Here is a 15123-nt window from a genome sequence, read left to right as displayed (position 1 = left end):
TAGAGTGGTTGTACCGGGTGAGTTGGGTTTTTTAAGAGGAAGGAATTTTACTGAAGAATTCCCCTGCCTCGCTTCCGACTTGGTTACAGTTGCTTCGATACTGTAGCTATTCCTGCCTTTGGGGCCTCAAGGGCTAAAGTGGGACAGTGCTAATATTTCTGGTGATGAGGAAATACTTTGTTTTAAAGGAGCCTGGGTGATTGCCGAACTGGGACAGAGGTCACACTAGGCGTCACATTAGCTGTTCCGGGGGGATCGAGGGCGGGTTTGGGTCAGGCATAAGCACCCCCCGACTCCGGCAACGCTGCGGCGGCTTGGAACCTGCTGGCACACTGGCGGTGCCCACTGTCTCCTCCCCGAAGGGGGGCACCCGGGAGCCGACACCCGAGGAACCGTGCCCACGCGGGAAGGTCGAGCTCGCCGGTGAGGTCACGGTTGCCATGGCTCTAGGCAGTGACGCGCGTCGGCACGTGACGAGCGGTTGCCATGGCGCCAGGCCCCGGCGGCGCGGGCGCTCCGCCTCCCGGAGTGACGTCCCCCGGCTCCCCCCCACCTCTTTTCCCGCCCCTCTGCCCCCTCCCCCCCTCCCCCCCGCCGGCTCCCCGCGGCCCCGGAGGTTTCACTGCACAACAAGATGGCGGCGGCGGCGGCGAGCGGAGCTGGCGGGGCTGCCGGGGCCGGAGCGGGGGGAGCCGGGCCGGCGGGCCGCCTGCTGCCTCCGCCCGCCTCGGGGCCCCCGGCTGCCCCCGCTGCTGTGCCCCCGGCGGCTGGCCCGCCGCGTCCCTCAGCCCCGGCCTCCCGCGGGCCGGTGCCTGCCCGCATCGGCTACTACGAGATCGACCGCACCATCGGCAAGGGCAACTTCGCTGTGGTCAAGCGGGCCACGCACCTCGTCACCAAGGCCAAGGTAGTGGCGCGGTGGGACCGGGCGGCGGCGGGGCTGCGCGGCCCGGGACCGTCCGAGTGCTGAGGGCGCAGGAGAGCCCCGCGACACCGAGGCTGAGGGGTCGGCGCGGGAGCGGGGCTCGGGAGAGCGTTGGGGACCGGGGAAACGGGTAGGGGGCTGTCGGGCGAGAGTGCGGAGAGGGCGAGCAGAAGGTGGGGGACACCGGGGGACCCGGGAGAGGGTAATTGCACGGCAGAGGGGACGCAGGGGGCCACTGAGCGCGGGGACCTGGGGAGCTAGGGAGCCGGGGATGGGGAGGGGGCTCCCTGGGCTGTGCGGAGGGTCGTAGAAGGGATGATTGGAAAGAAGAGGTTTGGAACTCTCCCGGAGCCAGGAGGCAGTAAGCTAAGAAGCCTCTGGAACCAGCAGTTAGGAAATCCTAAGGGAATGAGGGCAGGGGAATAGGAAATGTGGACCAGGAGGATGGGGGGAAAACGGGTGAAACCGGCAGCCCGCAGATGTGGGATTATGAGGGGAACGAGGATAGCTGGGGCACGTCCCAAGGGTATGTGGTGGGTACAGGGTACTGAGAGGTATGAGGGACCTGGTACCTTCTGACAGAGGCACCAATCAGCATTTGATCGTCCAAGACTGATAGATGGTGGGAATGGGAGTCTGAGGACAGACAGCATTATTGGAGGAGGCGATGAAAAAAATGGGGAAATGTGGAGGAAAAAAAGCACTTTATTTTTCTGCAGGAAGGGGGTCAGGGAACAGAGGCCCAAGGGGGGCCCAGGTTTGTGGTGGCCCTAGGTACTCAGGGGTTAAACAGTTTGGGAGAGCTGGGTTGCTGGTTATATTTAGTTGTTGGAGGGTCCAGAACTGTGGGCCTTATAGAGCCCAGGGTGGGCTGTCAGTGGTGAGGGGAAAGCCTGGTGACTGAGGAGGTGTGTGAGGAACCCAGACACTCATGGGGCCCTTTGGTTCCCAAGGGATTTGTGGAGCTGTGGTGGTGCAATTGGGCAAGGTCAGTTAGGAAGCCATATCCGTTTAATATTTTACATAGAAAATTCATTTTTGGAGGAAATATGGTTGGCTCTTTCCTGTGGTCTTCTTCATTGGGAGTATTGGAATCGAAGACCCGAGGAGGAATTGTTTGATTTTGACAGGACTCACAAGCCCATTTGTACTCCGGATTTCTTTCTTTGCTCCGTCTCTCACTTGAATGAATACTTTAGATGTAGTCATTCATTATATTTAAAGCTGCAATTTGTGTTTCCCTCACCCTGACTAATGAAGAACTGTTACAGCTGCTGCTGCTTCCTACCAAAGCCGCGTCAATTCCCCTCCCCTCCTCAGCCTAGGCTCTGGTTCTTGTCACCTACCTTGTTTCTGCTCTTATGGCAGCCCTTTGCTTTCAGAAGGCAGTGACTTACCTCTGCCTTGTCTCCTGCTCACTTATGACCCGAAGTCCCTTTTTCCCTCCTTTCTGTCAGACTGTTAGGGGCCCTTCTTAGCAGGGTGGCTTTGGGGGGCGGCTGTGGAAAATTGATTGGTCAGTTTCACTTCCTCTGGGGGGGCCGCCTTCAGCCTTTCTGTCAGTGTCTATCAGAGGGCCTCAAGTCTGCAGGTCTGAGCGGAATGAGATCCCAAAGTGCCAGGTTTCCTGGTGCTCCCCTCAGCCCCCTGGCGGGGAGTAGACTGAGCCAAGACTCTGGTGCATCTCTGCACCCCTGAGTGTTTCCAGTTGTGTTTACTGTTAGCCAAGCCAAATTTATGTTTACAAACAGCTCTAGTTGTTGGAGCCTTGTTCCTTGTTTTGGTATTTCCTTTCGCCACGGCCTCCCCCTCCCACCTAAGTAATCACGTCGAGCTCCTGTGATTATTTTGCTCTGACCTCTGGGGGACAGACTCTATGAATTTAATTGGTTGCCTGGTTTATGGTATCTCTGGTTTAAAGAATTTTGTATCTTACAGCCCTTGGATACACCAAAATATTGATTAAAAAAATCTGTGACAGAGAGGGTTGAATATTTTTGTAAATGTAATTGCAAACAGTTGATTCTTGGCTTTATATATAATAGAGACATTTCTATCTTCAGTAGTCAGAAAAGCCAGTGGCTAATTATGGCTGGTCTCCCCGCTTTCTAATTTTCCTGTGTGTGTGTGTGTGTGTGTGTGTGTGTGTGTGTGTGTGTGTGTGTGTGTGTGTGTGTGTGTGTGTGTCTGTGTGTCTGTGTGTCTGTGTGTGTCTGTGTCTAAGTTTTTCTCAAAGTCTTTGGTATCCTTTAGGACTGCAGCATTTTAAACATCAGCTTGTTTATAAATGGGTGTCACTGTTTATGTTGGTTTTTTCTTTGATCATTTGTGGTGTGCAGTTATACAATTCCTATGCATGGAAATATTCAAAATCTTGAATGAGGCTGAAATGGCTTGGGCAATGAGTTGCATGTGTGACAGGACCACACCAGCACTCATTTGTGTTTCTGTAGCGGTGTGCAATTTCCTAGTTACAGTTATAGGCACCCTGTGTTTCTCTACTTAACTTACTCTGACGACATGAGTGAAGCTTAATTCACAAGGAGCTGTCATGTGCTCTGAGTAAATGATGAACATATTTTGGCCTGCTTCATGCTTATCTGAATCCACTTTGGAAAGGTTTCTCAAATGCTGACAGCTCAGATGTGTCTAAGAACTGTTGACATACAGTATGATGGCCTATTGAGGCCATGGTTTGGTTATATAATGGCAAGGAAGGTGCCTGGGTATTGGCAGTGGCAGAAGCTGCTGTTCCGTTACTCAGGTAGATGGATTTTTCTCCCATGCACTGCAGTGTTTATCTTACTTCTTCAGTCAGGTCACTTGGAACCAAAGAGAGCTAGCTATTTTTTTTCCCCATCTCTTTTCAGAATGTATCATGTTTTTTGTTTTATTTTTTTGGAGGTATGTGATTTTTTTTCTTTCTCCTTTTTCTCCCTGTAGGCCACTGAATGGTCTAGGTCTTTCCTATAACCATATATAACCATCAGACTTAGGTAATTCAGATGATATTTGTGTTGTCTGAAAGAGGTTAGGTAATAGGTGTTTTCTGAACATCAGAGGAATACTTATGGTCACCTTTTCTTACACACATTACCTATTCCATGGACTGAGAGGCTAAAGTAAACTTTATTTATTGACTAAGCTACTGTGCTCCGTCCAATAATAAGTGGTAAAGCTGGCCCTTTCCCAAATTCTGTTAACTCTCAAACCTCCTAGATCAGGACTCTGGGATGAACAAAATTAGTAGAGAAAGGGAAATATTTTCCTGTTTGGTTGTTGGTGACTTTTGCAGCACGGCATTCATGAGCTCAGACTTAATATTGGCAGCACTGCAGTGCTTAGAGCGTCACTGCAGAACAGTTAACAGGAGAGAATATTCATCTGTGACATACTTTGGTCAGCAGCTCACCCTGGCTGTCTTTGTCCTACCTTCTTTGAGTTCCCTTTTCTGGAGGCGCCTTGGTCTGAGATTCTCTGGCCCTATTCTTTTGGTAGGACACTATAAAATATTAAAGAGATTGAAAAAAAGAAAAGATTTTCTCTTCTCAATTGCTTATTTGGTTGCCTGTACCTAATCATACTTTCACTGGTTGGATGAATGGGAACGAAGAGTAGATATATTTTGTATGCATTTAAAAAAAGAGCATACATGACTATAAAAGCCATTGGTCAAATACTTTAAAAATGTATTTTAACAAATATATTGATATATCACCTGCCTGTTTATTGGTTTGTGGTAAGAGCTTGAGCTTTGGATGAGACTGCCTGGGTTTGGATCTTCTGCTACTTCATAGCTGGGTAATTTAACCTGTCTGTGCTTGGATTTCCTCATCTATGAAATGAGATAACAATAGTACTTACCTCACAAGTTTGGGTGTTATGAAGATTATATAAGATAATATATGTGAAACTATTAGAACAGATGTACCTGGCACATAGTAGGTATATAGTAAATATTATCACCTTCTTTTTAAAAAATATTTATTCATTTATCTGGCTGTGCTGGGTCTTAGTTGCAGCACTCGGAATCTTTGTTGCTGTGTGTAAGATCTTTGTTGCGGCACGTGGGATTTTTAGTTGTGGCATGCAAATTCTTAGTTGCAGCATGTGGGATCTAGTCCCCTGACCAGGGATCAAACCCGGGCCCCCTGCATTGTGAGCACGGAGGCTTAGCCACTGGACCACCAGGGAAGTCCCTATCACCATCTTCTTCATCATCATCAGATGCAATAGTAACAAAAATGAGTAAGACATAGCCCCCTTTGTTTGCTTTTCACCACTTTGGAACAGTTCGTGAATGCCATTTGTTTAGTGTAGGTAGATGTCATCCTGATGATGTGCTGCTTTCAGGTTAAAAAAGTAGTTTGCTATTATTTCACGTGCCTCTTTGAGAGAGCGGATTTAATTCCTGTGGACTATGGGCTAATTTCATGCGATTGACATTTAAAAATATAGTTTTCCATTAAACTTTTAAAATAGTTATGAGACTTGTCTAATGAAAACTGTGACTAACACTGGCTTTTATTTGGGCTGCCTTGAATATTCAGGGTGTTTGTGTAGCTACACTTTGTCAGACTGGTGACAGAACAGAGTTTGAGTGCAGTCTTTTCTCCAGAGATTCCCTTAAATTTCATGGAGAATATGAAGAAATATTCCTACAAGCTTAAGGAGACACTTGCACTTGGGTGCAGGGTGTGCTACCTAGAGGGCTAAGGTCAGGATTCTTAACTTGAGATATTACACAGAAAAAACATTGTGCTCCCTGACCCCCTTCCAAATACTGACGAGCCAGGACACATCTGTGTGCTGTGTGGTTTAGTGCAAACTCATTTCCACAAGGAGAACAACTCAAAGTGGGCCAATAGTATTATTTTCACTTCTAAGGATGATGCTTGTGCTCGTTAGAAGGCTGAAAACAAGATTCATTAGTAAATAGAAAAGAGAATTATGTCAAAAAGAAATTGAAAGCAAGATTTATATTAGTTACATTTGAGGAGGATAGTTCCATCCCTAGATAATCTAGAAATGACTATTGAAAGACAACTAACTTCATTTTGAGAAAGGTTTGTTGAAACTTTGTGAAGAGCTAAGACTGATTTGGACTAGTTTTTCCAGAGTCAAAATACCAGTCTTCCACTTTCAGCATCAGAACTGTTTATTTTAACATTCTGACTTTGGTGCCAGCTCCCTAGAAAGTCATAGATCTGGCTCAAGCCAGAGGTGCCCAGACTAGTTATTTCCGTGCCAGAAGTGCTGTTTTCATTTTCCAAGCATCAATCTGGCTAATGTTTTCTAGTTCCTGGCATAAAGGAGAACAAAATGGATGCTTTGGAAGGAAAAAGAAATGTGCTCTTCTTACCAGAGCCTTTGTAAGTCTAAAAAACACCTAAAACTTCTCTGCACAGAGATGGAACCTTTCCCTTGTCCATTCATTCATTCAGCGTATGTTTACTGAATGCAGATTTTGTGTCAGGTTCTACTCTGGCTCTCGAGTGCCCCAAAAACAAAAGAGAAAAAAAGCTCTTGCCTTCTTGGAACTTATTTTCCGATGGGAGGAGATAGGCAAGAAACATGTAAACAAATAATTTTATATAGTGACAAATACTATGAAGAAAATAAATGGGCTAGAGAGTGTGGGGCAGGGTGCTGGAAGGCCTTTCCAGGGTGGTGATATTTGAGCTGACAACTGAATGATGAGAAAGAGGCAGCTTGGGAAGATTCAGAAGATGGAATATTCAGTGCAGAAGGAATGGCACGTGCAGCGGCCTTGGGGTAGAAATGAACTTGGTTTGTCCAAAGATTAGACCCAAGGTCAGGGTGCCTAGAGCTTAGTGAACAAGACAAAGGATAGTAAGGAATGAGATCAGAAAGTTAGACAGGGGCCAGATCATATGGGTCTTATAGGCCATTTTATGGAATTGGGTGTGAAACAGGGGACTGACCTCAGAAGATATCAAAGCAGAGCACTGACATTATCTGATTTATGTTTTTAAAAACTCATGTTGGGGGACTTCCCTGGTGGCGCAGCGGTTAAGAATCTGCCTGCCAATGCAGGGGACACGGGTTCAATCCCTGGTTCAGGAAGATCCCACGTGCCGCGGAGCAACTAAGCCCGTGCGCCACTACTGAGCCTGCGCTCTAGAGCCCACGTGCCACAACTGCCGAAGCCCGTGTGCCTAGAGCCTGTGCTTCGTAACAAAGAGAAGACCCTGCTTGTCGCAACTAGAGAAAGCCAGTGGACAGCAACAAAGACCCAACACAGAATGAATGAATGAATGAATAAATAAGTAAGTTTATTAAAAAAAAAGATCTTAGAGATGTTCTATTCCAACTCTTTCTTTTCTAGAGTCTAGAAAGATGGACTTAACGGAATTTAGAATCTCAGGCTTTTAGGAGCCATCAAAGTAGTTTAGATCAATTATCTGTTAGACTCACAGCTCTCTCCTATACCCCTCCCACCCCCCATTTGCCCAGAATCCTATAGCTAGTTAGTGGGGGAGGTAGAAATAGAATCCAGGTATCCTACTCCTAGTTAACTCTACCGTGACTCCTCCAATCATAGAAAACATTGCCCTTGCCCTCTGAATACTTACTCTTTCATTAGAGAAACAAGATACACCTACTAATTAAAGTCTAAGATTATTTATCCTCTCTATTAAACTCCAAAGATGAGAAGTCATGATGAGAGGAAAATTTTCCAAATAGGGGATATACCAACACTGTATTTAACCTGTCCTTTGGCATTGTTTCACTCTATCACCTCTGTCACTTACCTGCAGTCCTCCATAGGTACACTGCTTTGCCTTTCAATCTCCTACTCAAATGCCCCTTGGTGCTCCCTTGACATGACTGAGGTGTCAAAAAAGCCTTTCAAAATGCTAAGGAAGTAAAAAGAGAAAGAAACACAGAAAAGCAATGACCATAAACACAGTCTGCCTTATATAGTTTGCTCTTGCCACTATATCTAGCTCACACTCAGGGAACATGAGTAATTATACTTTTGCTGTGTTGGGTTGGTCTGGTCTGTCTTTGAAGGTACATTTCTTAGATGGACTCCTTATTTACCAGAACACTACCAGTTTCCAGGGAATAGTGCCATCTTATAACTCATTAAGAGAACTGGTCACCAAGATACCTACCTTGATGATGCAGGTGAGGGCCAAGAGAACCATTTATCTAGGGCTCCTCTTATGTGGTTCTAGTTTCTCATCTAAGAGCTTGGCCTGTTCCCCAGGTGAATGACCTCACCCATCAGGTGAGTCCCTACCTCCTTTATAATAGGTCCCTATTATAGCTTGGTCCCTTCTGGCATAATAGTATAGTCATGCTGTCTTGTGGATGACTGATAACATCCAGAGGATGAAAATTGTGTACATTCTCATGGACTTTTGTCCATGGGAATGTGTATAATGACCTTGGCAATGTCTTTGAGAAGCCCTCAACAGTCTTGGATGAATTAGCTTGAGAGGGTTTCTTTTGGATCTGTTCAGAGTAAAATTCCATCAGCTAAGGACAAAACTGTTGGATGAGCCGTAGAGAAGTTATGTTAGAACATATGTCTGTTCAGGAGGTGTGTGATCCACTGTAGACCAGGAGTCCCTGGCCACATTGATAAGTATTTCTTCTCAGAATTTAGCTTGTCAGAGAGTTAGGAATCAGATTGTAAATACTCAGTCTCATTTCCCAGAAACTGAAAAGGAAGGAGATGCAAACCCATCACCTGTTTAAGCTCCTCTGTGTAGGCTGGGCTCACTCATTTGGGTACTTTTGGCCAGTTATCTTAAACTATATTTAGGTATTGATTAGGAATTTCTGAGAAATCTTCAAATTTCTACCTAGTTTCAGCTCCAGTCCATGCTTACTAGCAGTAGGCTTTGCTTCTCTTTGCTCCCTCCAGAAGAATTGAATGTGAAATTTTAGGTTAACCAACCACATTTCTTGAGACTGAATTTTTTGGAGAAGAAATTTTTCATTCATTCATTCCAGCCAGCCAGCCAATAAGCTTTTGAAAAATTGTTTATCAAAAACTAGGAATGAATGATATATGGCACAAAATTCAAAACGTGCAAACTCGTATATAGTGAAATTGTCTGCCTGCCACCCCAGTGCCTGAGACACAGTTTTTTAGTCTTGTTTCCCCAGTATTTATTAAGGGCGTCTCTGGATCAGTCCAAATGCTAGGTGCTGTTTGTTTTCTGGCAGTGTTTTGACATGCTTGAAATTTCTAAAAATCATTTTACTTAAAAAGAAAAAGAAGAAAATACCTAACTTTTAAAGCTGGTTAGGAGGCACAGGGTGATAGTTTAATGTCAGCTCCATGTGGGCAGGGATTTTAAGCTATTGTTTGCTGGTGTATTCCCAGTGCCTACTACAATGCCTGTAAATACTCATTTAGTGAATGAATGTAAGGATTAAAAAAAAAAAAAAGGGTGCTTCCTTGGTGGCGCAGTGGTTAAGAATCTGCCTGCCGACGCAGGGCACACGGGTTTGAGCCCTGGTCTGGGAAGATTCCACATGCCGCGGAGCAGCTAAGCCCGTGTGCCACAACTACTGAGCCTGTGCTCTAGAGCCTGTGAGCCACAACTACTGAGCCCACGTGCCACAACTACTGAAGCCCGCGTGTCTAGAGTCTGTGCTCCCCAACAAGTGAAGCCACCGCAATGAGAAGCCCGTGCACCGCAATGGAGAGTAGCCCGCGTTCGCTGCAACTAGAGGAAGCCCGCGCCCAGCAACGAAGACCCAACACAGCCAAAAATAAATAAATAAAATAAATAAATTTATTTTAAAAAATGGGAGCTGAGTTTGCTTTTTATACTCAATGCATCTTAGAATTTTATTATTGAAATTTTCTATCTCCAGTTAAGATGTTAAAGAAAAATAATATTCTACCTTTTTCTCACAAATCTCTAGGTAAGGAGATTTCACAGCCTTTCTGGGCAAGTTACTTTTGGCATATCTCAAACTTTCATTATTAAGAAGTTCAGTATAATTTAAAGTAAATCCTGCAATTTAAATTCAAATCCCTTATTTTAAGGAGAAGGTTCTTACACATACAGGTTCCCATTGGGTTACTTCCTTGAGAAGGTCCCATGGGTACAGTCAGTATGGTCAGCCAGTGCCTTCTGCCTGGGAGACCCACTAAGCTGTCTTGGGCTGCTGGCACTTCCTGAAGTAACTTCACACTCTTTGTTGGAGTTACCACTTGTTCTTTTCTTTATACTAAGTGATCTGATTAAAACGACTACTGTTTTTCTGTCACTGGTCCTTAATTTCAATGGGTTATTTTTATTGGTCCTTACCTTAAATGGATTCATTCAAATAGTATTTTTTCTGTCATCTGTAGGCAAAAAAAAGTAGCGGCTACTGATACTAGAAGACAAGAGGATAAGTGTTATTCTTGTCAGGGTGGGCAAAGGGTTAAGTTAAAGGAGCAATTGAATGCTCGCAGCCGGGACCTGATAGAGGAGGAATACAAGAAGTCTTGAGCATAAATTCTCTTCAACCCAGTTGCTTATTATTACTGGCTCACTTCTACCACCTTGCCCTATTTTTTTCTGATTATAATTGGGAAAACTCAGAAAATTATAAAGAAGCAGAAGGAAAAAAATCACCCATAATCCTGCCCCCCAGAGGCAACAGTTATTAATATTGTAAAATACATAATTGAGATCATATTGATATACTATTTTATTTCTTCCCCCCTTATCATTATAAGCATTTTCTCATCATTTTAAACTATTTGTAAACATCATTTTTAATGGATGTGTACTTTGCTGTTGTATGACTGCCATTATTTTTTTAACCTTTTTCATAATTTAAGGTTCTTCCCAGTTTTTCACTGTTAGAAATTTTCTGTGATGACCATTTTTGTGCATGAATCTTTGAAGCATTTCTGATTTTTTCTCAGGATAGATTGTTGGATGTGAAATTATTGGGTCAGAGGGTATACATGTTTTTAAGATATCTGATTCATATATTGGCACATTGCTTTCCAGAAAGGTTGTGCCAGGGTTTAGCCTCCCAGAAGTGAATGAACTCTTCTTTTTTTATTTTGTCTCCGCTTCTGCCCTCCTTGGTTTGGGAGTGTAGGGCTTTTAAGTCTCTGCTGCACCTCTAAACCTAGGGCAGCAGGTATGGGACACATTAAAGAGGGCTGGAGCAGCTGCCTAATCCTTCCTTCTCTGAACCAAACCTGGACGAGGAATGAAAAGAGTTAAGTGTGACTCTAACCTTTTCAGTTGTTTTTTATGAATCATCATTCTCTCCTGGTCTTTTACAAAGAGACATAAACTTAAATTGGAGAAATTGCCGAAGGAGAGAAGAAAGGTTAATGAGAAAGACTCTGATTACTTGAATCTTTGATTTTTAAATAACTATCCTTCGGTAAACCTGAATGAGAATTTCAGAGATTGATGAAGGTTGTAAATTACTCCTCTCTTTTTTTAATGGTAAAAAGGTGGTGAGGAAATTGTAAAGGAAATAATTATGTGAATAAATGTGGTGATACACCAGTCCCATTATGTTTGTATTTACTTTACGCACTGTATGCGTTAAGAGGTTTTCAGGGGTAATTGGGTCATGTGGAATATTGTTCTTAGAATGTTTGGGGGTTACCACTGCTGTATTTTAGGCATCTGACAATATGCTCTTTTCTTTTGTCTCCAATAGAAGGCCTTTTATACAGTCAGTTTGGGTTATGATTTGCTTAGTTAATTAGGGGAAATGAATGAAGCAGGGAAATCAGAAATAATGATGCATATATACTTTTAATATTTTATTTTAATTTAAAATGTGAATATGCATTAATCCACTAATCTTTTTCAAAAAGTGTTTATTATGGAAAATTTCAAACATAAGCAAAATTAAAAAGAATGATATAATGAACCCCCATCGACCTATCACTCAGTGTAAGCAATTATTACCTCATGGCCAATCTTTCACTCATATCACTTCCAGCTTCTCTTTTCTCCCTAGTTTATTTTGAAGCAATTCCCAGAATTTTTTTCATCTGTGAATATTTTGGCATGTATCTCTATATAGGCCAGGATTGTTTCTCAAAAAACATAATCACAGTACCATTATCCTACCTAAAACAATTAACAGTAATTCTCTAATGTCATTAAGTATCAAATTAGTGTTATATACATAAATATATTTTTTTTCTTTTTTTATCCACTTGTTTGTTTGAATCAGGGTCTAAATAAAGTCCATACATTATAATTGATTGATGTCCCTTAAGTTTTGTATTAAAAAATTGTTTGTTTTACTCTGTAGATTTCCCCTCCTTTTCTTTTTCTTTGCAGTTTGTCTAAGAAACACATTCGCTAATCTTAGATGTAGACCTTTCTTTGTATATTGATGTCCTGATTGAAGTTCTTCATCATGTTTGTGTTAAACATACCCATAGTTCATCATCTATGATTTCCAGTTTTGTTTTGCTTTTTTAAAGCAGAGTAGGAATTTAAAGGCATTTGTGAAGCAATATGAGTACAGAATCTCTCTTGAGTTCTTGATTCTCTCCCCCTAGTCTTTTACACTTGTCTCATCCACATCTAATTTGACTTTACCAAGTCATTTTAAGCATTCAACTTAGTTTTCAAAGAAACATGTTTTTCTTTTCTCCCAGATTTCTCATCCGTTTACATAGATAATTAAACTGCATTACTATAATAACAAGAACAACTGGTATAAATAGGTTTGGGGAAAACCAGTTAATTCTTGGTAAGCATGCAACTTAATGGATGGGAGCAGAAATATCCAGGAGTAGAGGGAGTGGCTATTAATTGGGGCCAGCTTGCATGCTGGGGCCCCAGTTGTTTTACAGAGGAAAGGGGAAGCATCAGTTATTTCGGCAGGTTGGTTGAGAGGTGGTGGGTTAAGAGAACTTCTGCATTAATTTTATACTTATAAGTAAGCCAAATTGTTAGAAATTTGAGGACAAGATATTTTATAGAGTTTTTTATTTATAGTGTATACTTCAGCGTAGTATTTTTGTCCACTTGTGTTAGAGTTTGCATGAACTGGACTGAATTTGACAATAAGCCAGTGATGTTAAAATTTGGTTGAGGAAACAGCCAAAACTTTGTAGTTTGAAAGGTTTATATCTGTTCACTGCCAGTGTAGTGTTCCATGGAACAAGTTGACATTTTCACGTAGTAAGTTGTTTTCTGTTCCTGGCAAAAGAAATCGTGTTCGTATACCACAAGGAACAGGATTGTTGTTATTGTGGAATGCAGGAGTAGAGCTGTGTGTTTTTTATTAGGATTAGCTGGGCACCTGCAGGATTTCTTACTTCTTTCTTTCTGCTTCCTGCCTGCTGTTGTCCTTTCCTTCTGTCAAAATGTTCTAGTATTGCCTAAGCAGTGTTCTACAATAGATGAGGTTTTTTGGTAGCTCATTTTTTTAAACCCTCAAAATAATGTTTTTAGTGATTGTATGTTCTTGGCTTACTTTCCATTTCTACATCAACAGTGATATTGTTATTCTAGTCAAATGGGGCAGTTGTATTCCAGCAGTGATCTTTGTGTCCAAGTCAGCTGCAGAGATACCATGTTAATTTTTTATTTCTAAATATCTTATATGTGTATAGTAATTCTGGGAGGTAATTCAGTTTTGAGCTGATACTTGCGGATCTCGGTACAGGATTTCACAGTCCTCAAGAATAAAGCTTGTTTGAAGCATTGTTAGCCATTGGCCTCTGACATATGCAGAAGAGTGGCCGGTGATTTCAGCCTGCTGCCTCTTCTCATCTCATTTTCCTTCTTCCTTTTCAGCCAGCAGCTGCATCCCGTGCCCTGCTCTGATTGAGCTCTTAGTAAAAGGGGTACTGTTTTACTAAGTCACAACCTCTTCTATCAATGGTTTTTAGATTTTTAGGCCAAGAATCAATTTTGGAGTCACATTAAAATTTGAAAACAACATTTTAGTTGTGTTACCTATAAATTTCTCTTCCTTTCCTTATGCTAGTAGCAGTGTTTTCTTCTTTTCCAGTCTTTGGGGAACCTTTTTGGCCCATCAGAGCAGCTCGAGTCAGTCTAAGTGATGCACTGAGCATTGCTGTGGGAGTCAGGGCACGTGTTTCACATCTCAGTTTTTACTAGCCTGGCAGCTTTCTTTGGGCAGGTCACTTAACCCCATAGGGCTTCCAGTTTCTTTCTTTTTCTAAAAAAATTTTATTTATTTATTTATTTTTTGGCTGCACTGGGTCTTCGTTGCTGCACGCGGGCTTTCTCTAGTTGTGGCGAGCGGGGGCTACTCTTCGTTGCGGTGTGCGGGCTTCTCAGTGCAGTGGCTTCTCTTGTGGAGCACGGGCTCTGGAGTACAGGTTCAGTAGTTGTGGTGCAGGGGCTTAGGTGGTCCACGGCATGTGGGATCTTCCCAGACCAGGTCTTGAACCGGTGTCCCCTGCATTGACAGGAGGATTCTTAACCACTGCGCCACCAGGGAAGTTTCTTCCAGTTTCTTTTTAATGTATATCATTTTTCAACAGCTGCATTGAGATATAATTCCCATACCATACAATTCACCCGATTCAGTGTTTTTAGTATATTCACAGAGTTGTGCAACCATCACCACAATCCATTTTTTTTTCCTTTATTGGTTGTGCTGCGCGTTTTGCGGGATCTTAGTTCCCTGACCAGGGATCGAACCTGGGCCCCAGCAGTGAAAGCACAGAGTCCTAACCACTGGACCGTCAGGGAATTCCCCGCCACAATCCATTTTATTTTTTATTTTTAAAAATATTTATTTATTTATTTATTTGGCTCAATGGGTCTTAGTTGCAGCATGCGGGCATCTCTCTTGTTGTGGCGCTTGGGCTCCAGAGCACGTGGGCTCAGTAGTTGTGGCACGTGGGCTCTCTAGTTGTAGTGCATGGGCTCTAGAGCACGCGGGCTCAGTAGTTGAGGTGCTCGGGCTTAGTTGCCCTGAAGCATGTGGGATCTTAGTTCCCTGACCAGGGATCCAACCCGTGTCCCCTGCATTGGAAGGTGATTTGCAGCCACTGGACCACCAGGGGAGTCCCCACAATCCATTTTATTTTATTTTATTTTATTTTTATTTATTTATTTTAAAAATTTATTTATTTATTTTTGGCTGCATTGGGTCTTCATTGCTGTGTGCGGGCTTTCTCTAGTTGCGGCGAGCAGGGGCTACTCTTCGTTGCGGTCCGCGGGATTCTCATTGCGGTGGCTTCT

The 15123-nt window shown here is 43.2% G+C and overlaps 1 protein-coding gene across 6 annotated transcripts in view; it reads left to right on the top strand.

Annotated features, from left to right (window-relative positions):
* Positions 1–634: 634 nt before the first annotated feature.
* SIK3 (SIK family kinase 3) overlaps positions 635–15123 on the top strand; it is a 246560-nt gene continuing 232071 nt past the window's right edge. For all 6 annotated transcript variants that reach the window (XM_060160441.1, XM_060160438.1, XM_060160440.1 and 3 more), the window contains exon 1: positions 635–907. In XM_060160441.1, the coding sequence (XP_060016424.1) occupies positions 635–907 (273 nt within the window). The remainder of the gene's footprint in view (positions 908–15123) is intronic.

Source organism: Lagenorhynchus albirostris, chromosome 9 (assembly GCF_949774975.1).
Source record: "Lagenorhynchus albirostris chromosome 9, mLagAlb1.1, whole genome shotgun sequence".
In the NCBI taxonomy this organism is placed as follows: Eukaryota; Metazoa; Chordata; class Mammalia; order Artiodactyla; family Delphinidae; genus Lagenorhynchus; species Lagenorhynchus albirostris.
Note: the sequence above shows the minus strand (reverse complement) of the source record. Positions and strands in the feature narration are given on the sequence as shown.